Source organism: Heloderma suspectum, chromosome 8, assembly GCF_057233095.1.
Source record: "Heloderma suspectum isolate Gila_16-S chromosome 8, 16-S_ref, whole genome shotgun sequence".
NCBI lineage: Eukaryota > Metazoa > Chordata > Lepidosauria > Squamata > Helodermatidae > Heloderma > Heloderma suspectum.
The window spans coordinates 15,555,336-15,579,364 of NC_139465.1; the positions used below are offsets into that span (position 1 = coordinate 15,555,336).

Genomic DNA, 24,029 nt, shown 5'->3' on the forward strand with positions numbered 1-24,029 from the left:
GTGTTTTCTAGTCCTGAATGTAAGCACCCTACTGTAGGTTAAGGAGCATGAGACACTGAAGCTGCAGTCTTGTATCTACTTACCTGGGAGTAAGTGTGATTGAACTCTAGTTTTGAGTAGACATGTATATGATTGCACTGTGAAGTAGCTGACACGCACTCTCACTGGACCAACTCACTTAAACTTTGGATATAAATTATCCAAATAGCTAGAAGCCAATATACATTCACCTGTTTCCTTAGCCAAACCAAGAAGGGTAATAGATTATTTCAATACTTCTTTTCCAGATGTGGAGGAACCCCCAAAAGCTACCAGTCTCATTGGAAATGAATGTGAACCAGTTGGTACATGATCCTTACGATATTTAGACTTTAAATCTTAAGCTTTTTTGAGATTTGCCCCAGTGCATGTATGGGCTCTTTGTATACTTTGTGTTAGGTTTGTCTATGGAACATTTGAATTCTTAATAAAATAATTAAAAATCAAACTGGTGCTGTTCTAATGACAGCTCTGAGAGGTACTCTTTGAATGGAATATAGAAGCCCTATCCAGGCATTGAGTCATTCATGCAGTGGGGGTGTGGGGAGCAAGAATATGATCATGTGCACTTGCCCGCCCCCTCCGTCAAGGCTGCACCACCCCTCCACACACTGAAGGGGAAAGGTCTAAAGTAGGGAGCCTGCTCTGCACATTTGTACTCCTTTCATGATCAGGGTTCTAAATCACCCTGGGAGTCTACATGTGTAGAGCAGGTTCCCTGTTTCAGGCCTCCCCCCTCAAATGTGTGGAGGTCAAGGGCAGGCCAGTGAATATGATCCCATTCTCCCCCACTTCACAGGATTAATATGTTAAGGAGAACACCCAAATAATAAGTCTAGAATGAAGCACATTTCCACAGTTATGTTCATTTGTGTATCAAGTCTCATTACATCAGAAGTTGCTTCCAATTCTACAGGATTTCTTGAGCTATACAGGACTGAGGGGGAGAAAATGTTGAAATCAACCTTAAGAATTGGGTGTTCACAGGAAATTGCATGACTAACACATGACAGCTCATCTATAGTTACTGGAAATGGCAGATGGAGATAATTCAACTTGAAATTGAGAGCTGAACACACATGCATGTTCATGAAGTAGACATTTGCATGGGTATAAATGAGTACTTACAAAGCAAGCTTTTACCTCACCTCAGGTACAATGCTTTGTCGATAGAATTGGGTCACATATTCAGCTGCAAAGCATCAAGTGATGTCAGGGTCATCCATAGCCCTGGGTGGATGGCAGCTTCTAGGATACATTTGGATGCAAGCTGATAACTGCTTATCTTTTACTAGCAAATAGGGTGCCATTTAGATGTTGACCTCAGGTAGCAAAATGTGTCAAGCTGGCCTTTAGTTCATCTGCTGTCCCCTTTGTTGAGGTTAAAATAGGGTGTTAAAATAGGGTGTTTTCATTGTCTGGGTCTTTCATAGTAACAGCTAGGATAAATCATGCAAGTAAATATGATACTCATGGGAAGTAATGTTGCTTAGGCAAATTACCTTGAATTGCAGTACAATGCGAATAGAAACAATTAAAATCATGAATGCTTTAATTTCACACTTTTATGTTTCTGTTATACAACTTTTGATAGCTGCTGCCAAACATAACAAATAGATGCAAATGTTAGACACTATGGACCCTCTTAACTAAAGCATTCTACCTTCTTTATTTTATTTTAAAAACCAGACATGTAACAAATCCACAATAAAATAAGACTTGAAAGCAATATTTTATAATTCACATTAACTGGCAGCTATTACAAAAAGACAATTGCATTTGCTTCCTTTTAATACTACCCAGGACTATCCTTACTTGCTGCTTTCCAGTGTGACCTACTCTAGTTAGCTAAGACTTTCCAAAAGTCCTAAATCTACAGCAGGACCTCACCAGAAGAGATTTGTTCCTGTCATGAAACATAGGCATTTCAGCCTCTGCATACGTTAATTACACAGTAATTATAATGAACACAACAGGCGTGCATCCAGGGCAGAGCATGTTGAAAAACACTCCATTCTGAAAACTTGAAAATATACTAGAGTCACAGTCCTTAAAGTCTTGGGATTGGTTCCATTAACTTCCATTGGATTTCAGTTAAATTACTCCAGAGGTACATATATGGTTACCTACTGAAAGGTATTCTACAAAGTCTTACATAAATGCATCCAGTGAAAATTTAATGACATGGAAAAACAAAATGTCAAAAAGTTTCATGGTATTTACACTTCACTTTATAAAACACTTCAATGCAAAGCAACAGCGTTCGCTTTCCTAGGATTTGCCCAGCTAAACCGTTAATGGCTGGTCAACACAAGTCACTGGTGCTTTAGATAAAGTCTTAGGCTGTAGTCCTATATACACTTGCACAGGAGTAATCCCCACTGCTCCAGTGGGACCTACTTCTGAATAAACATGAACAGGATTGCACTGCTAAGCTTTTTAAACAGGGCACGTAAGAGATGGTTACTTCTGTTGTTCACAGTGTAAACAATTTACAACTTTTTTTTTTCACCTGTAAGACTTTGTGGTATTTTCTGCTTCCCTTGAGACAGATCTGTCAGAAGTAGTTTACATAGGAGAAAAAAATCAAGATTAGCTCCCTGCCAATACAATAATTGCAGGCATAGTGAGTTGGATCCAAAGAACCTTGAGCTAGTATAGTTCTGCAAATGCCTCCTCAAGGGTTCACACAGTACTATAACGGGCAGGTTCAGAAGCAGTTCTTTTGCTTGTGCAAGTGGTTGCACAAACTGATCACCATCTTCAGATTTAGCTTCACTTCTTTTGTAGAATGCTAGTGAGAAGAATCAAACAAGCATCTTCTGCATCTTGGGATCCAATCCCATATAATTTAAACAGATTAAATAAGTTATATCTGGAAAGAAATATATTTTGTAAAGAAACCAACTTTGCAAGGGACTCCTCTCTTCCTGTAATAATCTTATCCTACAGATCTTCCATGGTGATTAGCTCTCTCACTCTGCTATGAGAAGCATTCCCAAATGGAAGTCTGAAATCCATCACGTTTCCCATTAACGTAGGGAATTATTTAGTCAGGCTACTATGCAGATAGCAAACTTTGGAGTTGCCTTATTTTTTCAGCTTATGGTAAAAGTTAATAAAACAACAAAAAAAGATAAAATTTGCTAAATAACTTAAACAACAGGAAGAAGATTAATAATAGGCAAGGGGTTTTCCAAAGATTCTAATGGGACTGGAGCAGAAGCCAATGGGATACCCATGCTTTGAAATATGAGTAATACCGGGACGCTATCAAAAGAAAACTACTATAGCAAAAACTGTTATAGCAAAAGGCATAGACAGCCCAAGCTCAAATCTGGCTCACAGCAGACATTGTATGTGGTCTCATTCTCCTTGTTCACTTTTATCTATCGTAATCTTACATGAAAAGGGATAGCATTTTACCCATGATGAAATCCAGCACAATAGCTTGGAAGGGCAGACTTCACTTACTGTACTAAAGCTTGGACAGTAGCTGCCAGTGGGATGCCAATGCAGTACTATCAGTGTATATGGTGTAAAGCGTATCTACAATGAGCGAGACCTCTACCCCTACATGTTTACAATCATAGGGAACTGGGCAAAGACACTGGAAACTGCATGATGGCTTCTCTTTTGCAGCTGCCACAACACAGTTTGGGATCGTGCATCACCCAGTTCTTCTGCCCGGCACAGACAGGTTTTCCATGCCAGTGGTGGAATTGTAGTGGAAGCTACCCACAATGTATATAAGCAGGGTTTCCCAGATATGGTTGCTCCTGAGAAAGAATCAAATTTGCACACATACAATGTTGGTGTTTCACACATTGCTGTGGGACACTGAATAGCTGATTAAGTAAAATGGCACGTTGTGAAGAGCAGACACAATAGAGCACAAACAGGAGGGGTACAAGAAAAAGCCACTTGGGTATTTCCACCTTAAAGTGGAAGCACATTTAAGAATCAAGGCCACAGATCCTTGCTCCCTAGCCCAGCTAACAAACCCCGGAAAAATAAACGTGAATGCATTGGACAAGTTCCCGCCTTACTTCATTTCCCTCAGGTCCAGTAAGCACAGCATAAGCTTGACATCGGACAGGTATGAAGTATCAGGTTAAAGTTTAGCAGGAGCACAGAATGGGCACAAGGAAGGGACACTTTTTGGACTGGCTTCTGGCTATAAAGAATACTGACAGTGCAAATTTCCTGGTATTGAAAAGAGGTTCTAGGGCAGATCTCTGGAACAAAGTTAGTGGAGGGTGCCTTAGCTCCCTGGTAGAGTACATGCTTTATGTGCATATAGTCCCAAATTCAACCTCTGGCATTTACGGGTTTAAAAGATCTCAGGGAGCAGGACCTCAATCCTGCTATAGACTCTGCTTGATAGAAGAGTCTACTTGGCGCTAAAGGCAGTGATATATCCATACAGTTCAGATCTTTTGTTCTGTATAACAAGTGCAATACTGTTACTGGATCGGATGAAGGATGAGGCAGCAGAACATTTTAACAAGGCAATTAGTTCAACTGTGAATCCACAGAAGATATGCAGAAAAGTCATTTCATCTCCCTGTCGCAGGGAAACAAGAGAATAATCCATGACAGGGATCATCAGCAAGCTCTCTCAGAAACAGGCACAGCTGTAAACATCTTTCAAGGGCTTCCTGTGCTCCTCTCTTGAGATGCAAAGTACTACCATTGGTAGGTAAGTCCATATGCATTTGGAATAAGCTCCTTTACATAAGGAGGCAAAGTTTCCAGGCTTCACAGAAGGGAAGTTGTTGTTTTAAAAAAACCCAACACAAATCCAGTAAGACATACTTTTCAACCAAACTTCTCAGCAGCTTCGTGTTCCAAGTCAAAGTGCCTGGGATTTGGCTGTATCGGTGTACACAAAGTAGGTCATCAATTCTCCCTTTCCCTTGACATTAATAAGTCCTCGGCATTCACAGGCATATCCCAGGCTCTCCAGTATTTTGCACGTCTCTTCCGTAACCTGCACGTGGAACACAAAAGTCGAGAAACCATTCCAAATTTGCAACGAGCATTTTGTCTATCAGTTTCATACCCTGCTTCTCAGCCACAACTCTCAAAACAGCATATGAAATGAAATAAAATAATTCACAAACATGATAAAACCAACCATAACGCTTCTCCATGGAAACAAGGAATCATGTGTAACGGCAACAGCAAGGAACTAAAAAACCAACTCTAGCAGCCAGCCAAAGGGGTGCACCACTCTGTTCTATCTCCCCCTTTTCCCACTTGGACAGTGAAAGCTCCGCAGCCCTCCTGGGGGGAAGGGAGTAAAGGAGTATGCAGGCAAGCAATGGACCTCTTAATGTCCAGCAGTGGGGCAGTGAGATGAGATGAAAGGCAATAACAGCCGCAACAACTTCACAAGAACTGGGTCTGGGGGGCAGTGTTGATGCCTGATTTGGGGAGAACTCATGGGAAAGATGCTCTCAGTAGACCCTGATACCCTCTCTCTGAGTGAGTTCACTTTTTTTGCTACTGTTGCCACTTCCCCTTTGCTCTCTGGGTCCAATTCATACCACTGCGCAGAAGGAGAGGGCAAGGCAAGTGGAGGCTGCTGCTCCTCCTTGCTCTTGCCACTTCTTGCACACTTGGGGAGGGCAGTTGAAGAGAAAACGAGGAGGACAATGGAGCAGGCCTAGTGGGCTCTGCTGGTGTGTGGGCCTTGGCAAGTGCCCAGTGGTGCTGACCCCTGACACTAGCCCGAGGGGAGGAGAAGTGTTAATAAGTGTCTAAAATAAATCAGGAAATAAAGTTATCCCAGAGCAATAAATACTATGGGTTGTATCCAATGCAAGTCTAACTTAAGTCCCATTCATTTCAATGGGCCTATGCTAAGTAAGACTAACATTGGATACAACCCTATGTGCCAAAGGGGGTAGAAGCAGCCCTAGTAGAATTTATTATTTTGTGTTAAGTTGCCTTGAGGATCTCTCTGGAATGAACGGTGGGACAGAAATCAAATAAAAAACGTGATACCACAAAATCCTTTAAAAACAGTTTTAAATCATCGTCAAAAGAAGGGGTAAGGGAGCTCACTAGGAGGTCTCCATAGGAGAAAAGTTCAGTGAACAGGGGAACCACAACAGAAAAGGCCATTCATCTGGCAAGTTCCCACTCCACCTCAAACAGCAGGTGAGCCCTTAAGGAGGGATAGGGAAGAAGAGGACTTCAGCACCCTGGTATGTCATCAGTGTACAGATCTCCTTCTAGAGCAGGAGTATCAAACCCCTTTCAACCTGAGGGGTGAAGTTATTTTCGGAGAAGCTCTCGGAAGCCACATTCCAGTGGTGGACAGGGCCAAAGGCAAAGGGGGAGGGCTGAAATACCAGCATATTTTAGCTGAAAGCTCTTAGCTGCCAGTAACTAAGCCTTAGGAAGGCATTTCAACCCTTTAGAATGGGGGGGGGGGGGGACTCAGAAAAGCCAGGGAACCATCAAACAACGAGCAGTTGTGGAAAAGGGGTGTGGCCATCTGGGACAGGCCAAAATGGGATGCTAGGCAGGCGAAATTTTGCCCACAGGGCTGAGGTTCTACACCCCAATACTAGAGGGACACTTCAAAACTTTTTTTTTTTACCTGGATTTTCCCAAGCTCTCCAGTACTCTCCATTCTGCTGGCAACATTGACAGTGTTTCCCCAGATATCATACTGGGGTTTGCGAGCACCAATCACACCAGCTACCACAGGCCCATGGTTTATGCCTATGTGAACAAGGAAGTGAGGAAAGACTAAGTCATGCTTTGTACTTTTATGGCTTGTTGCATAGGAGGAGGATGCATAGGACAGAACAGCTCATCTGATTGTGCCCCGAGTCTGCCCATCTATTCTCTGGCCCACCTGTTTCTCTCCAAGAGCTTGGAATTTCCCTTCTTGCAGGTTCTCTTGAGTCCCAGGGGAACCCCAGGCTCTTGGCTCAAAACGCGACCTCGGATTGGTCACCTCCAGCTACTGAGAAGGACTGGTCTGTGAATGGATATTTAGACACGGTAGTGATTCAGAAACTCCATGTTCACAGGCAGTAGGCCACTGAACAGCATAGGAGGACAAGTGCCTTTAGGCACTTAAGGGGGGATCCCTACCCCCTGGGCTGCATACCAGTGGTGGGAAGAGCTACCTCAAATATTCTCTCTCGTACTCACACACACACTCCCGCTCTTCCCCTTTGTTCTCTTTTTCTCCCTGCCCTTTCTCCCTTGCCCCTTCTCCCTTTCTCTCTCTCTCTCTTACTTCTGCCCTAGCTGCATCCCTTCTTCAGCCCTCCCTCCCCACCCACCCACAAGGCTTTGGAAAGAGCTTTTTTCGAAAGCCTTAATGCCACAGCAGTAGAGGGAGATTGGGGGGGGGGGGCACCAGGCATAGGGAAGGGAGGCTTAACCCTTCTCTCCAGCCACAACTGCCCTCCGATCACACATACCCCACACGTCAATTAAGCTTTCACTGGCACTAATGGAAGCTTTTTTAAAATGCCTAACTGCTATGCAGAGGAAGTACGGTGGAATGAGATGCCATGGGCCACATGGGAAGGCACCACAGGTCACATCCAGCCCACAGAATGTCCTGTTTGTGAGCTTCCTGGAGGCAATTGGTTGGGCACAATAGGAAGCAGGAAGCTCACCTAAATGAAACTTGGGTCTGATCGAGGAGGGCTCGTCTTATGTTCTTACGCTAGCTACCTTTCTTAAGCAGTACCACCCTGGAATTTGGTTAATGGATGGTGGTATGTATGTAAGCAAATAAAGTTAGGTCTATGGCAAAATGGTTACCAGTTTTTGTCTGTCATAAGACGCATCGATATAACTCACTCATTCCAAACATGGAAGAACCTGGACCAGCAGTGTTCCTAAGATTTTAATTGATTTTAGTTTTAAAATTTATAAACCAACATTCATCCACAAGGAATCCCAGGGAAGTGTACACATGGACAAATACAAATATGATAAAACAGTATTTGTTTTTTATAGCTTTTATAGCATAAAAGCTGTAAAACCAATCAACCAACTGAAAAGAAAAAAAAATGCTTGGGCAAAAAGGAACGTTTTTATTTGGTGCTGAAAAGAAAGCAAGGTCGGTAAGATATCCCAGCGAGCCTGTTCCTAACCTTTGTGGGGGAATAACAAACTTACCAACTCGGAGGCGGAAACTGTTGAACGAATGTCTGTTGATGCCATCAAGTTTAGTCATCAAGGCCATTGCAAATTCCACCATGATGCCAATTTGAGCATGCTGCCTTTCCTGGTCCTAAACAATATTGGGGGGTGAGGGTGTTAAGAGGATCTTTGCATTGTGACTAGATAAATACAAATATCTTTGTGATATGTCCCAGGAAATGTCAGCAGAAACCTACTCTTATGTCTCTACTTTAAGTATCAGAATACAGAATACTCTCTGACACACACAAACATACTGAGTTGGTACAACAGATGACTTACGAGATTATTCTCTTGACCTGGTGTAACACAGAGTCCTGATGCTGCCATGTATGTGCTCCCAATAGTTTTGATTTTTTCAACACCACTGAATTTGGGTTTTAGCAGCAGCTGTTTGGAAAAGGGAGAAAACAAACAACATTCAGATCTTGTCGATACTGTATCAGAGGCCAGATTTTCCAGTGGAATAAACTAACACAGAGAAAGAAGCCCTATGGACACTCAAATAGAGCTGATTCTCACACTGTATTTCGTGCTACGTAGATACCTAAAGTAGAAAACATGCAAGAAGGATGTGCTTGTTTTAAGGTTCAATATGTGTTTCCAATTCTTTCCTAGTTTCAACATGTTTTTACACCTGATGGCAACCATTTCAAAATGGGGTTGCTACAGAATTAAGTGCAGTGTGTCACCAACTGTTGCTGGACTGCAGCTCCCATCATCCCTCACCACTGTCTATGCTGGCTAGGGCTGATGGGAGTTGCAGTCCAACAACACCTGGAGGGCCACACTTTTTATTTATTTAAGCAAAAAAGACAGTCCCTGTCTGCAGGCTTACAATCTAAAAAGACACAACACACAATGAAAAAGGAATGGGGAGGGAAAAGGAAAAAAACTACGTAAACTTTCAGCAGGGCTGATGGAATGGCCCTGCTTCCCCTCATCTCCGAAGAAGAGATGCCGTCGAACTGGAGCAGGCCCAAATGTTCCCTTTGTCTACTCCTTTTTCTTTCCCACGGGGCAGTTGATCTGAGTTAGCCCTGGGGGTGGGTATCCAACTGGAGCTTGCCCTGATGTTTCCTAGCCCTGTGCTGCATCAAGGAGAACTACACAAGCCAAAGGTGACCAAGAAATACCTCATCAAAATCGGCGATGATTTCGTTGAGGAGCCGAAGGCATTCCAGCCCTTCCTTATTGACATCACATTCTGTGTAGAACACCTTGAAGTCAGGTACCGAGGCAAACATGACACAGACACAGTCATAGGACTGATGGTACCAATCCTGTGGGAAGTGCAATAACAGTCTCACAACACCACTGCTCACAACAAGACACTTTCAGCTTAACACATACCCCTCCCTCCCTGTGCAACTAAAATGACATTGCCACACTAAGCGCCTATACATTCAGAACAATTTGGACAATAAGGCACATTGGGAGAGTGCACTAGTCAGAAACCTCTAATTGTGTCCTGGATGGTGATGGCTCCCTGGCATACTACTCGGACCTGCAACAAAATGTTGCAGTGTGAAATCTTCAGGTTCAGCCAGTCAGTCGTGCCTTCTTCCAGGTTATTCCATCCCATTCTCCTCCCTCCCAGTTTTCTGTCTTCTCCCCATCCAACACACAGCATCCTGTGGCCACTGAGCATGCTCATGTTCTATTGTACTCAGAAGGGTGCTATTGCTTTCCCGTCCTACATGAGACATGATAACCGCCTGTGGGTTTCCCACAGGCGGTTGGTTGGCCACTGTGTGAGCAGATGCTGGACTAGATGAAACCTTGATCTGATTCAGCATGGCTATCCTTATGTTCAGACCTCATTGAGCAGTTTTGGTTTCCCCCCACCACCACTGTTTCCCCCTCCCCCCGAAATATTTTTGAAAACCACGGGGTTCCTCTACGCCTGTCAATACTTCCCTTTCTCGGGCGTGGACGGTGCCGTTTTGGCTGCATGAGGATCTGAGAATGACTTCGCTGTTAATATACAGGATTCTACAGCGTTGTCTTCACAGTGTTTCCCAGTGCACAGGGTCAAAGGCCCCTGTGCTTCTCTTAAAGATCATCCGGTGTGGGAACACCTTCAGCCAAATGAGTGCGGTATAGTATTAACGTCATTCTTCTATACCTCATTTAATTTGTTGTCCCCAATAAAATGGGCAGCAACGTGAGCTGGAAGAACGTTTTCCAGGAGCAGCCTGTTTACATTCTCCATGGTTTCAAATGACTCATGTTCTTTTTCAAATTTATTCTTTTGCAGGCAATCCAGCCGACAGTAATAGTCTATCTGCAAACAAACAAAGGAGTAATGAAATACTTTTATACCATTGTCAACAAACAAGGCATTTTCTACGTTGCTGCTTTAAAATATTATAAACTGACATGGAGGATGAGGAAGATGGGTTTATTACCTGAAGGTCTTTACAACTCATAGTAAAGACACCATGCTAACCCACACTCAGTGGTTGACTGTGGGTTGTTGTTGAACTGTAGGCTGTTTGGTTTAGCATGTTGTCTGAATGTCCGCAGGGTGGCTTGTTAACCACCCTGAATAACCTAACAACAAACATGGGTTCTCAAGATAGCTTGTTTGAGAAAATAAGCCACTCTGCATGGTTAACAAGCCACCTTGCAGACGTTCAGACAACACGCCAACCCAAGGTTCAACAAACAACCCACAGTTCAACAACCCACGCTCAGCCACTGAGTGTGAGTTAGTGTGTTGTCTGAACAGCCCCTGTGGCTTCCAATGCAGATTGCATAATAAAGCGCGCTAGTGAAAAATCTTAGTGAAGACCACTGAAGAAAAGGATTTGTGAAGATTTGTCTAGTATCAACAAAAGAGAACTAACTCAATCATTTTCTAGAAAACTCAACAAGAAGCAGTATTTGAGCCATTCAGTTATGAATTCTACATACACGCACGTGCGCACACACACACACACACACACTCACACACCGCTACCTTTTTAAAATGGGTATTTTATTGTATTTTCCCTAAGAGAATGTGATTTCCAGAATTCCTGTGATATTTTATTATTTTGATTCCTCATGACCATCTCTGACTCAGCAAAATAGAATCCATTATATATTCTCTCATTAGAATAAACCTGCCAATATCATACTGCCCCTATACAAATCTATGGTGTGACCACACTTGGAATACTGTGTACAGTTCTGGTCACCACACCTAAAAAAAAGATATTGTAGAACTGGAAAAAGTGCAGAAAAGGACAACTTAAATGATCAAGGGGCTGGAGCATCTCCCCTATGAGAAAAGATTACAACAGCTGGGATTGTTTAGCTTGGAAAAAAGGAGAAGGGGAGACATAATAGAGGTCTCAAAATTATGCATGGTGTGGAGAATGTGGATAGGGAGACATTTTTCTCCTTCTCCCAAAATACTAGAACCCAGGGGGGTCATCCCATGAAGCTGACTGGTGAGAGATTCAGGACAGATAAAAGGAAGGGCTTCTTCACACAGCGCATAGTTAAACTGTGGAATTCACTACCAATGGCCACCAATTTGGATGTCTTTAAAAGGGGGTTAGACAAGTTCCTGAAGGAAAAGGCTATCAATGGCTGCTAGTCTTGATGACTGTGTGCTGCCTCCAGAATCAGAGGCAGTGAGCCTGTGTACAACAGTTGCCCGGGAACATGGGTGGGAGGGTGCTGTTGTGCTCATGCCCTGCTTGTGGGTTCCTGGTCAACAGCTGGTTGGCAACTGTGTGAACAGAATGCTGGATTAGATTGACCCTTGGTTTGATCCAGATGGCTCTTCTTATGTTCTTATTAGTGTTCAATTGTTTTTCTTCACTTTTTGCAGTCATTGTCCTGATTGACAAGTCAATATTCAAAATGTGTTCAGATATGAGCATTACTCTGTGGTTGGAACAACCCTTTTGTTCCTTTGGAGGGTTTCCACTAAGGTACACGATTCCACCTTCACAGAACAAAGCTTTGAACTTCACAAAATGGGACACCAGACCAATACATTAATCCTTCAAGGTATTCAAGGCCCCCCACAATTGTCCTTGTGGAAGCCCCCACATTTTCCCCATGTGCATTATGCATACAACGGCACATACACACAAATCCCAAGGCATCCATACACAGGCAGTGTTCATTACAATCTAATTTACTCCCACGAGCCACATTTCTATTTTAAACTGCACTTAATTATTTATCCCAAATCATTGCACTGTGTTTCCCAGATTGCCTCAGCAGTCATTAGACATCATCACTGTTATTATTAATAGCCTAGCAAACTCAAGCTATTTGCATGCAAGTGGGGCTTTACATCATTGCTGGCACATGGGGGAATAAAGAGCCCCTTGCATTCATGGAACTCCAAATGCCATAAACAAGGCCTGCTCTGCACATACAGGGGAAAAAGAGGGTAAAATCCAAAGGCAGCAGAGAGGACTGTACCACCTCATTTTGCAACTGGAGGAGGGTGGATGTCATTTTTAATACTCCCCTTCAAAAAATTTCCTTGCAATTAAAAAATAAATTAATAAAACTAGCACACTAGGGAGAAGAGTTCGAAACAGTTCCATCGGAAGGCATATTCCTGGTGGTTCCACATGGACCCATGGCTTGATTGGAGTCCACCGGGAAAAGAGCCTTCAGTGTGGTGGCCGCCTTCCTATGGAATTCCCTGCCTTTGGAGGTCAGGCAGGCGCCAACGTTCTGTTGCTTTTGGTGCCTCCTGAAAACACTGCTGTTTCAGGAAGCCTTCCTCAAGTGACTGGCTGTTGTTTATTAAACTTGGTTTTATCAGAACTGTTTATTTAAAAAGAAAAAACACCATGGCGTTTTTATTCTTTATCCTGTTTGCTATTCACTGTTCTGAGGTCTTTGGATAGGGAGCGGTATACAAATACTATAAACAAACAAACAAACAAACAAAGTCCAGCTTGGTCCCTACTTGCAGGGAGGTTTTTTTCCCATAGGGATGTGTTAGACACCGTGATCCCCCACTTGCTATCTGAAATGACACCATCTATTTACCACCACAAGATTCTCCCCCTCATTTCTGCTGTTTGTGTAGCCTAGGCCTTTAACGATGCATATATGAGGCTCTAGATCACCGTCTCTTGTCACAGTGTTTAATATATAAAAGCTATTAAAAGAATTCTGGAACAATGAATGGGAAAAATCTTTTCTACCCACATATCACAGTACAAAAAAAATTAACTGCGGACATAAACCAAAGAACTGTTCAGAAAGTGTTAGACAACCCAGGGGTCTACAAGAACAGCACTGAGATCTGTACCTGTTTTGACAGTAGAACCAGGGTTATGTAAAACAGAGCCAGGTATAAATTTGTCATTATTGTTGGATCTTTCATAAAAAACCTAAAAGAAAAATGGGATAAGTCATTTGGAATTGTATGTGAAATATGCATGCTTAATGTTTGAAAACACCTCCCCAAAGATGCAAAGTTCCAAGTGATACGGAGCTCCTAGCACTTCCAATCAAAAGACATCATTTAGCTAGTCTTCCTTTTCTTCCTTAATGGAAATTTTTGTGGAAAGAAAAAAAAAGATGGAACAAGTGGTGGGAAAACATGAGAGAGTTACTGGTTGGAGACCATGCTGTCTGCATCCTCCATAAAATTCTGTCAAAGAGGCAGGATGATTTGCATGACAAAAGCCTCATCTGGAAGCATCCTATCACAACCACCGCCCACAGAATAGCTATTATCACAATATTTTCAGTGGCAAAAGTTTCCTAATGTAGCTTTGAAACGTTACTATTCTCCATCAAGAATAATTCTGTCTGTTCCCAATGTTCCCTGCCCCATTTTCTTTTCTTGCTTTTATTTTTTTTTAATAAAGCATCACTTCCTAGCACTGTAGTTTACAATTACAGCAAGTTTACATCAGCTTACAGAGTGTGTTACTGTTGGGAAACAAGATATTGTACCTTGTGGTGGAATTGTTGACGCTGCTGTGGTCGGCACTCAGGGTCTGGTTGGTATTGAACACAATGAAATACCCGACAATGGCTCCTGACAAAAGCATAAGCTTGAGTTCAAAGCTCATTTGAAGGAACACGGAGCATGCGATGAAACCCAGGAGGCAGCAGTAGGTATAATACTGGAACAGAAGAGTTTGAGCACGGTTCAGCAAATGTCTTTGGGGCAGAAAGTTATGAAATGGTATGTTTTTTTAATTATATGCGTACACATATATGAAGGGCTGTTTCACACATAATGCAATGGGTGGTCTCCAGTGGGTTGTATCCAAAGTTTACCTTAAGTCCCATTAATTTCAATGCATCTATTCTAAGTAGGACTAACATTGGGCACAACCCAAAACCATGGTTTAAATCAAACTCTGGTCATCTTCTAAGCAAGCCAACATTAAACCATGGGTTGCTTTAACTAGGTTGCTTAGAAACTGACCAGAGCTTGTTTTAAATCACAATCTCTGGTTCATACATAATGATAACTCAGCTTTGGTGGAAAGTGAAATTAATCTCTGTCAAAGTCCCCCTCTCGTTCATGAAGGGGGAAAAGGGGGTGGGGCGGGGGGAGTGTGAGCACTCAATGCTTTTCTCAGGGTCATTCAGGATCATCCACATAGTACTAAACCATAGTTTAGCATTATGTGTGAACCAGCTCATAAAGACGCACACAATGCCTATGTTAACCTTCCCCAACCTGATGCCCTCCAGATGTGTTGGACTACAACCCCCATAATTCCCAGCCATCATGACTATTAGGTGGCTGGGAATTATGGGAGTTGTAGTCCAACACATCTGGAGGGCGCCAGGTTGGGGGAAGGCTGGCTATGGAGTATGTATAGAGGTAAAACCCATGCACTATAAAGACCCCTGAGGGCTACAAGCACCTGTGGGATCATGTCTGGCAAAGGCTGGTCCAACCACTGCCAGAGAAGAGGGCAGATGTTGCTCCTCCTGCAGCGATGAATATGAAGGGGAGCACATTATCACTGCCGCAGGAACAAAGAGTAATTATTCGCTTATATGGGAGAATAGAGGTGCATTTGTGGATACTGCAGGTTCTGTTTCTTGGTCACGCTGGATTTGCTGGAATGTTCATAACTCACAATCAATATAGCACAATCTCATTTATCCCGCCAAAAATTCTTGGGCAGCCTGTGTTTGCGACAAAGTGTGTCCCACAGGGTATAGCCAAGGTTCAGCTAAAAGGAGTCCCAAGCCCCCATATCTACTCTCTTTCTCTAATTCCAACCTTTGATTTTAAACAAAATCTGAACATTTCCATAAAGCTGTGTTTGTGTAACTCTTTGTGACACAAATCACATGCTTTCGTTAGGTAGGAAGGATTTGCAATAGTGATGGGATCCTGAAATGATCCAGCCACACAGTTGACAGAGTAGGGGTTTTTTTAATTATATTTTGAAAATTTTCTACCCCACCTTTCAGTATGGCTGCACCCAACGACGAGACGTGCTTCTTCATTCTTCCTCCAGGTGCAACCCCAATGCCCAGCCCTCCCTGAAGATTAGGGGATCCTCTGGAACAATTTTCATAGGACATAAGGGGCAGGGACAATCAGCAAGCCCCATTACAAGCCCCAGCACCTTTTGAGCATGCATGCAGGATGGGATCTCTAAACCCATGTTTTTAAAGCATGACATCCAACTTTACTCACTGAGTAGGCCTCACTATTGAATACACTGTCATTTCCAAGAGAATTGTTCCCCACCAGCTGTTTTTTGGGGAGAACAAAGATTTCTTTAGGTGGAAGACTAGGCCCTGTCACCATGCAGACCAAAATGATTCATCAACAGTGTTGTCTGGTGTTTAGCTAAGGCAGGGGTGCAGAATCTCAGGCCAAATCCAGACCCCCAGGGTTCCCCAGATAGCCAGGCCTCCTTCCCCTGGCCCCATCCCCTTTCCCCCGACTGCCGGTTGCTTGATGGTTTTCCAGCTTTTGTGTTTTTTCCTCCATTCTAAAAGGTTGAAATGCAGCTCTGTAGTCTTACTTACTGGCATTAAGAGCTTTAAGATAAACTGTGCTGGTACTTTTAGTACTTTTTGCCCTGCCTCATTTTGTCTTCAGTTCTGCCCCGAGAGCTTCTCCAAAATAGGATTTGGCCCTTGGGTTAGAAAGCAGTTCAACACCCCTGAACTAAGAAAAAGGCAAAGCAGACATGAATTGAACGCTATACATCTTTCAGAGTAGGGCAACCATGTGGCTTAATCATGAGGTGGGTCCAAGGTCTCTTTCAGCTAATAATTTCAGTGTTTTGATCATTTAATTACATAAATTAATGTATTATTTTTACCCTGCCTTTTAGCCAAGATTCCTCCCAGTGGCTTATGACTAGGGATATCAGAGGCCAGTTCATGGATTTTTAGGTGTGTGTGTGTGTGTTTCTTTTAAAATGGAATAAATAATAATTTGCACAAATTGCAGCCACAGTTTTTGTAATCTGCACAAATTGCAGCCATAATTTCTATGATCTGCACAAACCGCACCTGTAATTTGCACAAATTACGACTGTCACTTGTGCACGTTACGGCTGCCACTGCCACAAATTGTGCAAGTAGCAGCTTCAATTTGCGCAAATTGCTATCTATGCAAATAAAAAACCCTGGAAAAGTTCCCAGATTTCAGGAAGAAACCCAAGCTCAGCTCACAAATGAAAGCCGAGTCAGGGGTGCTGCGGAAATCTGGCAAGCCCCAAAAGGGCTACAAGCCCCATCTTGTACAAGCACCTCCCCACCATGTGGGAGAGGCAGCATGCCTCAGGGGAAACAAGAAGGCTGCGTCTCCCCCAGCAATGCCCCCTGCCAATGACTAGCCAAGATGAAGTCCTCTGGTACACCATAGGAGACTGTGCGTACAGCAAATCAGCACCCCGACTGCTCCAGCAGTAGAGACACAAGCACAGATAGCCAGGAGGAAGTGCAAGGCGACAGGGAGGTGTGGTTTCATTGCCACAGTGATGAAGACACTTCCTCCTGACAGGAAGCCTGGGTGTGTCAAGGGGTGAGATTCCTGTAGTTGGCTGGTCATAAGCCAGACAGTCACAGTCCAGGGAGAATGAGCCTCAGAGCTCTCCAGTATCCCAGGGACAACAAGGGAGAGTGAATATGAGAGCCTGAGGAGGTGGAATGACAATACAGGGTTGATTTAACTTCATCCCATCTTCTGGTTGAGGATGGAAGGGGGAGCAAGCCACAGAAAAACTCAGGCTAGCTACTGTCCACTTACATTTTCAGCAGGTATACATTAGTTATGTATTGCATTCTCGTGCTTTATACCCACTTCCTTATGGGTGCATGTGGCAGGGTGTTGTGGTCAACCCCCTGGCTAAATCTTAGCTCAGTCTTGATCTCACTGGGTGACTTTAAGGCAGGGATGGGGAAATGTTTTCCATCCGACGGATGCATTGGTTCCAGTGGGAAGCTTTCTTAAAGTCTAACCGCTGGCGGGATAGGGGAATGGACAAGTGGGTGGCAGGCCAGTTTGGGAGACCCCATGGGCTGCACCTGGCCTGCAGGTCACTGGTTCTCCACCCTTGCTTTAAGGCAAGCCATTTTTCTCCGGTCTCATCTCCCCTATTAGTGATATGGGGATAAATAGCACTGTTGTAGGGACCTACTGAGATTAATGTGAAGCACTTTGAGCATTTAAGAACAGCATCATGCCAGTACCAATATTCTTATAAACTGATAGAACAGCCCCTTACTAGAGATGTAAAGGCCCAGAAAAAAAGGCCAAATTCAGACAAAAAAACATTTTTTCCTGTTTTTTTCCCAAAGACCACTTCCCGCCCTCCCACCCGCCCCCCAAAAAAAGAAAAGAAAAAAATTGAACAGCTTTGGATTATGGATTTTTTTTTTTTTAGAATTTAAGACAAGGTGTTTATATATTGCTATCCAGCCTTTACTCCTCTCAACTGATTTCTAAAAACTATGTAATAAGTCTTTTATAGAAAGACTAGAGATATAAAATGTCTGGAAATAATGAAGCCACGGAGAAATGTTTTTTAATCCTCTCTGTAAGACTCTCAGCATAGTAATTTCTTCCATTTCTTATTAAAATTATTGATCCAATGTATCTTTTACTGATAGACATTTTGGGATCCTCCAGGTCATGCTCAGTTTCCCAATATGTGAATATCATATATTATTATATCACCACCATATCAAAATATGGAAGAAAATATACATTCTTGACAGTTTGTTCTACAGAGTCCTGTGTTTCCGGCCTTGTCTTTGTCTGCCTCCAGTTCTTCCTGCTTCTTCTGGTTTCTAGGATGATACAGATGTTTCAAGGACTACTTGTTGAAGTTCCCTCTGGTTAGACATAAACTAGGAACCTAAAATATGTTATGTATTTTAGTTTGCTCATAAAATTATCATGTTTGGTATATTAAAATTAAAAGTATAGCTTATCAGACATTAATTACAAATTTACTGAGTTCACTTTTTAAGGTTTTCAAATATAGTAATTTCATGAGCGAACCACGTTATATGTACTATAACTTTATGTTCCTAAAGCAGCCTTCCTCAACCTTGTGCCCTACAGGTTTTGGACTACAATAGCCAGCATTCCTGACCATTGGCCATTCTGCCTGAGGCTGATAGGAGCTGAAGTCCAAAATACCTGGAGGGCACCAGATGGAGAAGGCTGTCCTAAAGCAACAAAGTGACTTTAGATCTGTAAAGAGTGCTAAAAAAAGGGTATTGCTTATTGTTCTATTTTCGCCAAAATTTCTCCCCCAGCCCTCGCAAAAAAAACCACACAGGGGAAAAACAATTTTTTTCCATAGCTTCAAAATTCCAGAAATTTTACATCTCTACTCCCTACATGTCCTTGCTCCACTTGGGGTCATTCATACATCACTGGTGTGCCTCTGTGGAATACTGGTGCGCCCCTGTGAAAAACCTTGTTGTTCACATTGCCATGTATTCTAGGGAAAATGGAAAAAGAGGAATGTCAGGATCCACCTCTACTGGGGAACCGACAGTTTCATCTTCTTTCAAACTTTGATTAACCCCTTGAAAGTGGGGTCAAGGTTCTTTCAGGGGTTGTTATTCCGTGGTAACAAATTGCAAAAACAAGCAATTCGTAGGTAATGGCAGCCTGGGTGAAGCAGGAATGAAGTTAGTGCACCTGATAATCAAAAGATTATGTAGTATTTTCAGAAAGAAACAAGAAGATCCTGAAAGCCTGCCAGCTTCTGCTATTAAACCAAAGCTATTGATATAGCAAACAAAAGTGGCTTTTTACTCACCGGGGTGGTAAGTGGTGCAGTACCATTTCCACTGTGCTGGTCCATGGGCTAATTAAAATATTAAAAGCTAGTTAAGTGGTAGTAATTCAAATACATAGCTGTATTACAAAGAGCAATGTGTATGAGAGCTTTAAAGAGCAAAGTGGGGGTGGAGGGAAGAAACTGAGACATTCTGGGAAATTGTAAGAAAAACATTAAATACTTTATAAAGCAAGGTTTTAAAATATGGTTACAGATCCAATTCGCATCGCTGCTTGACTACTCACACCAACACCCACCACAGTGACTGCTGCAGATGTTGGTGTGTGTTGCCAAGGAGCTGCTACAACAATGTATGTGAGTAAGCAGCTATTGTCATCTGTGGTTTGGCAACCTGCTGTTGCCAAACCTGCTGCTCCTCCCTCTCTGGTGAGCAACGGGCTGGATGTGCCCGATCTTGTCTGATCTCGGAAGCTGAGCAGGATCAGCCCTGGTTAGTACTTGGATGGGGTACTGCCTGGGAATCAGGCTTCCTGCACTGAGCAGCAGGGTGGACTCAATGGTCTTGTAGGCCCCTTCCAACTCTATGATTCTATGATCCTCCCGTGATTTGGCAAACAGCAACGGCTGCACGCTGGTTTGAGATGATCTGAGGCACGGTGCAAATTAATTGAAGAATTTATTTTATTTGAGATTATTCAGATGAGAAAATGATTGGTTGGCTTTGCCTCCTGTGCAATTAAAAGAAATCCTAGTAATTATTTCAAAATTTGCATACATAGATATAAATTAGCATGTGTTGATTTTATGCAGATTTGCATCCTATGGGCCTGGGCACCGGACCTTTAAGTGCCTAGCAACACCCCTGGTGTAGCACTCCCTATTAAAGACTGATGGAAGGAATTACCAAGTTAAAAACGGCTATGATCAACAGAGAGCCTATTGCTATAGCAGCTAGTGGGAGCCTCACGGACGGCATTGTCTCCACTTTCTGAGAAAGCGTGCGAAGACAGCGTGCTGGAGGCCATCTCTTCGAACAACATCTCTGCAAACAAAAGACAGACACATCAGCAAAATGTGTCAACACACACTGGCCGTTTTATCATCTTTTTACGCTATGAAAACATACATTTGAAATTTGTATAAGGTTATTTATGGGGGATGACCCTTTGCACACAATTCTCAAAAAAGGGAGGGATTTTATCAATCCTTTCCTCCCTCCCTAGTGGCCCCAATGCAGTGGGGTTCAAGTACTCCTAACACTTTGTTTACTGCCAACATGTGTAGCTTTGGATAGCACTTTTGTCCTCTTCGCAGGACTAGTGGGAAGTTATAACCTACGCGCAATGTGTCACACAGATAGGGATCATATGTGGGAAGAGGCCATAGGTCAGTGTATTGATCTGGAGGCCTGATCCTGTCAGGTCCCAGCCAAAATAGATCCTTCTGATTATCAATATGAAACAAAGCCACTTGTACAAAAAGATGACCATTTATTGACAGAAAATGGATGCAGAATATCTATGCAAAGGAAGCTCACATCTCTTTCCAACTAATCAAGCTGTCATAGCTGGGTGTCTATCAGGGCCCCCATGATAGACAGAAGTCATTCCTAGGGCCACACAAGTTTCTCCAGGCTTGCAGTGCACACTGCCCCCTGAGACCAAAGCTCAGAACTAGCTTGCTTCATTTTATAGGTTTCTCTCTGTCTAAGCTCATGAGTTGACAGGCACGCCCCTTCCCCCTCTCACAAGAAGCAGGAGGGCTCCCCCCCCCCAAAGGTGCTCAAAACATCTGGCTTGGGAAACTAATTGCCTTTCTTAACAGAAAGAGAGGCCCAACATTCCAGCTCCTGGGAGAGGGCTCCCAGCTCCCCTGTGAGAATCAAGGCAGCACACCTTATCTCTTTAATCGGGCAAAGGCCTAGCAGTGTCTACATGCTGACATATGGAGCTGTACTTGCTTTGAACCAAGTAAGGTTTGGTTTAAAAGGCCTGCTTACTTAACCTAGAAGCTGCTGGCTAAGCCAAATTACAAAGGTCTACTACCAGCATAGAAGAACTCTGGAAGTCCACTTTTTTTGCTGGATCCATATCCAGGCTTTAAACCCAAATGAACTGGAACTAAATGTTTACTATATAACAATATACATCTTTTCAAAGGCTTGGGATATTTGGGGGCCTTTTTTTTTACTTACCCAGCAGTCATCAGCAAAACACACACACAAAATAAGCCCCATTATTATAGCTACAACACCAAATGAAATTCCAAATTTTGATGTTCTGAAAGGCAGAAAAGGTTGGGAAGGGGAGGGAGGAAAATGAGATGATACAGAGTTAGCGAAAAAGGTTCATGATTCAGTAGTTGTGAATTCTCAAGGGAAGACATCATCCCTTTCCTTGCTTGTATTTAAATACTTTCAAAGTATTTTACTTTTAAAGTTAATTTAGCAGTGGTTTTTCAAACCCTGAACTGCTATATTCTCTCCTATGCGCTATTTAAAAAATCACATTAACTTGCTATTAGCAAGGCTGGTGGCTCAGGATACCAGCGGTTATAATATCCTATTAGCAAAAAGATTTATGGCAAATTTCCTCCACTCTGTGTGTCCAGGTATATACAAATATTTCTATTCCTTTCCACTACCTAGAGCAGGAACAACCAACTGCCTTGCAAGCTGAATTCAGACCATCTGGGGGGCAGGGGGGACCAGGCCACAGCTCAGTGGAACAGCATATGCTTGGCATGCAGAAGGTTTGTTTGTATGATTGTTTGTTTATCATTACATTTATTTATGATTAATAAATAATCATACAATACTGTTATAATAAATAAATGATTAATAAATAATCATAACAAAGACCTTGAGTCCCAGTATTGGCAAAAAGGCAGGATATAAATAAATATAATAAATAAATAAATAAATAAATTATGATTACGTTTATATCTCACCTTTTTCCCCCTTGCAAGAAACCCAAGGTGGTTTTACATGGTCCACCTTTTCTTCCTTTTATCCTCACAACAACCCTGTGAGGTAGGTTAGGCTGAGAGTCTGTCACCCAGTGAGCTTCATGTCTGGGGGGGACTAGAACCTGGATCTCTGGAGTCCCAGTCCAATACTCTAATCATTACACCACAGTGGTTCTCAAATGTTCCAGGTTCAATCCATGACATTTCCTGTTAGAAGGATCTAAGGAAAAGACTCCTGTCTGAAACCCTGGAGAGATGGTAGCTCTTCCACACCTCAGTGGTACAGCACATGCTTTGCATGCAGAAGACCCCAGATTTAGTTCCCAACATCTCCTGTTAAAAGGATGACATAGCAAGTAACAGGAAAGACCTCTGACTGAGACCCTGGAAAGCCAACTGCTGGACAGAGTAGAAAATGGAATTGACTAAACTGTCTCACCTGATATAAAGGCAGTCTGCAAAATAATAATACTGATGAAAATAATTTAAGTATGCATGAAAACTCCTATGCATTTTCATGTCCATTTTTGGAGGCACGGAAATGTGTACACATCGTTGTATTCAACTGTATTCAATTTCCCTACCCATTTTTTCCTAATGTATTTTATTTATTTATTTATTGCATTTATACCCTGCCTTTCTTTCTCTTGCAAGGAACCCAAGGCAGCTTACATTATCCTCCTCCTCCTCTCCATTTTATCCTCACAACAACAACCCTGTGAGGTAGGTTGGGCTGAGAGTCTGTGACTGGCCCAATGTCACCCAGTGAGCTTCCATGGCTGAGTGGGGAGTAGAACCCAGATCTCCCAGCTCCTAGTCCAACACTCTTGCCACTACACCACACTGGCTCTTACATCAAAGAACTGCATCGATCACAATTTCAGTCATGATTTTCTGAACATCTCAATAGCCAGCTTGAAATGGTAAACATCCAGAAAAAATCATTACCAGCTGAATCTCCCGCTTGTATTAGTATGTAACAAATTTTAAAAGAAGAAAGACACTTACTTTGTTATTATGAGTATCTGAACCAGAAACATACACAGCAACGCAATGCTGGCACAAGCAAAATAACCCCTCAGTTTGGGGATAGGGATTGTGCGATACTAGAAAAAACACAAAAACAAAGACCTTAGCACAGGTAACCACTTTAGCTTCTTGGGTGATTTATGCTAATTTTTAAAAGAATGTTTTACACATAGGGAACCCTATGAAACAGGTTCTTTACTGCATCCCACAAGAGAAGACATGAAAGCCAGAAATATACTAGCAGCTAAAAAGGCAAGTTAGATTAGAAAGGATTAGTAAAGAACTGTTGAAGTTATAATGAAGGATGATTTTAAAAAGGTTTGTGTTGTCTCCCTGCTTGTTGTATTTTCCCTGTTGGGGGTAGAAATGGACGAATCTGTCAGTTGCACTTTCTCCTGTATTTGAATTTTTAATATTTCCATCTCAAATATGAAAAAAAAAATCAAATTTTGGTCAATTCTTATAAAAAATAAACCAAAATTAAATGCTCACCTATCTGCACCAGTCAAATTCAACAGGTACATGGAGAGAGCTATGTTGAACCTGCCTGCCATATAGATGAGGAGCCTGCCAGAAAAAAAG

The 24,029-nt window shown here is 42.6% G+C and overlaps 2 protein-coding genes across 6 annotated transcripts in view; one reads left to right on the forward strand and one right to left on the reverse strand.

Moving 5' to 3' along the window:
- BRD7 (bromodomain containing 7) overlaps positions 1-1,760 on the forward strand; it is a 26,770-nt gene extending 25,010 nt beyond the window's left edge. For 3 of the 4 annotated variants that reach the window (XM_084812996.1, XM_084812997.1, XM_084812998.1), the window contains one exon: positions 288-1,597. In XM_084812996.1, the coding sequence (XP_084669122.1) occupies positions 288-352 (65 nt within the window). In that variant the 3' untranslated portion in view covers positions 353-1,597. Of the gene's footprint in view, positions 1-287 lie in introns of all 4 variants that reach the window. The other variant, XM_084812999.1, reaches the window with a different exon arrangement.
- Positions 1,571-24,029, reverse strand: part of ADCY7 (adenylate cyclase 7) — a 125,097-nt gene continuing 102,638 nt past the window's right edge. For both annotated transcript variants that reach the window (XM_084812993.1, XM_084812992.1), the window contains 12 exons: positions 23,427-23,524; positions 21,646-21,730; positions 20,356-20,493; positions 19,470-19,517; positions 14,155-14,327; positions 13,502-13,583; positions 10,352-10,510; positions 9,360-9,506; positions 8,506-8,613; positions 8,200-8,314; positions 6,653-6,777; positions 1,571-5,032 (listed from right to left, as the gene is read on the reverse strand). In XM_084812993.1, coding sequence (XP_084669119.1) covers positions 4,895-5,032; positions 6,653-6,777; positions 8,200-8,314; positions 8,506-8,613; positions 9,360-9,506; positions 10,352-10,510; positions 13,502-13,583; positions 14,155-14,327; positions 19,470-19,517; positions 20,356-20,493; positions 21,646-21,730; positions 23,427-23,524 — 1,416 coding nt within the window. In that variant the 3' untranslated portion in view covers positions 1,571-4,894. The remainder of the gene's footprint in view (positions 5,033-6,652; positions 6,778-8,199; positions 8,315-8,505; positions 8,614-9,359; positions 9,507-10,351; positions 10,511-13,501; positions 13,584-14,154; positions 14,328-19,469; positions 19,518-20,355; positions 20,494-21,645; positions 21,731-23,426; positions 23,525-24,029) is intronic.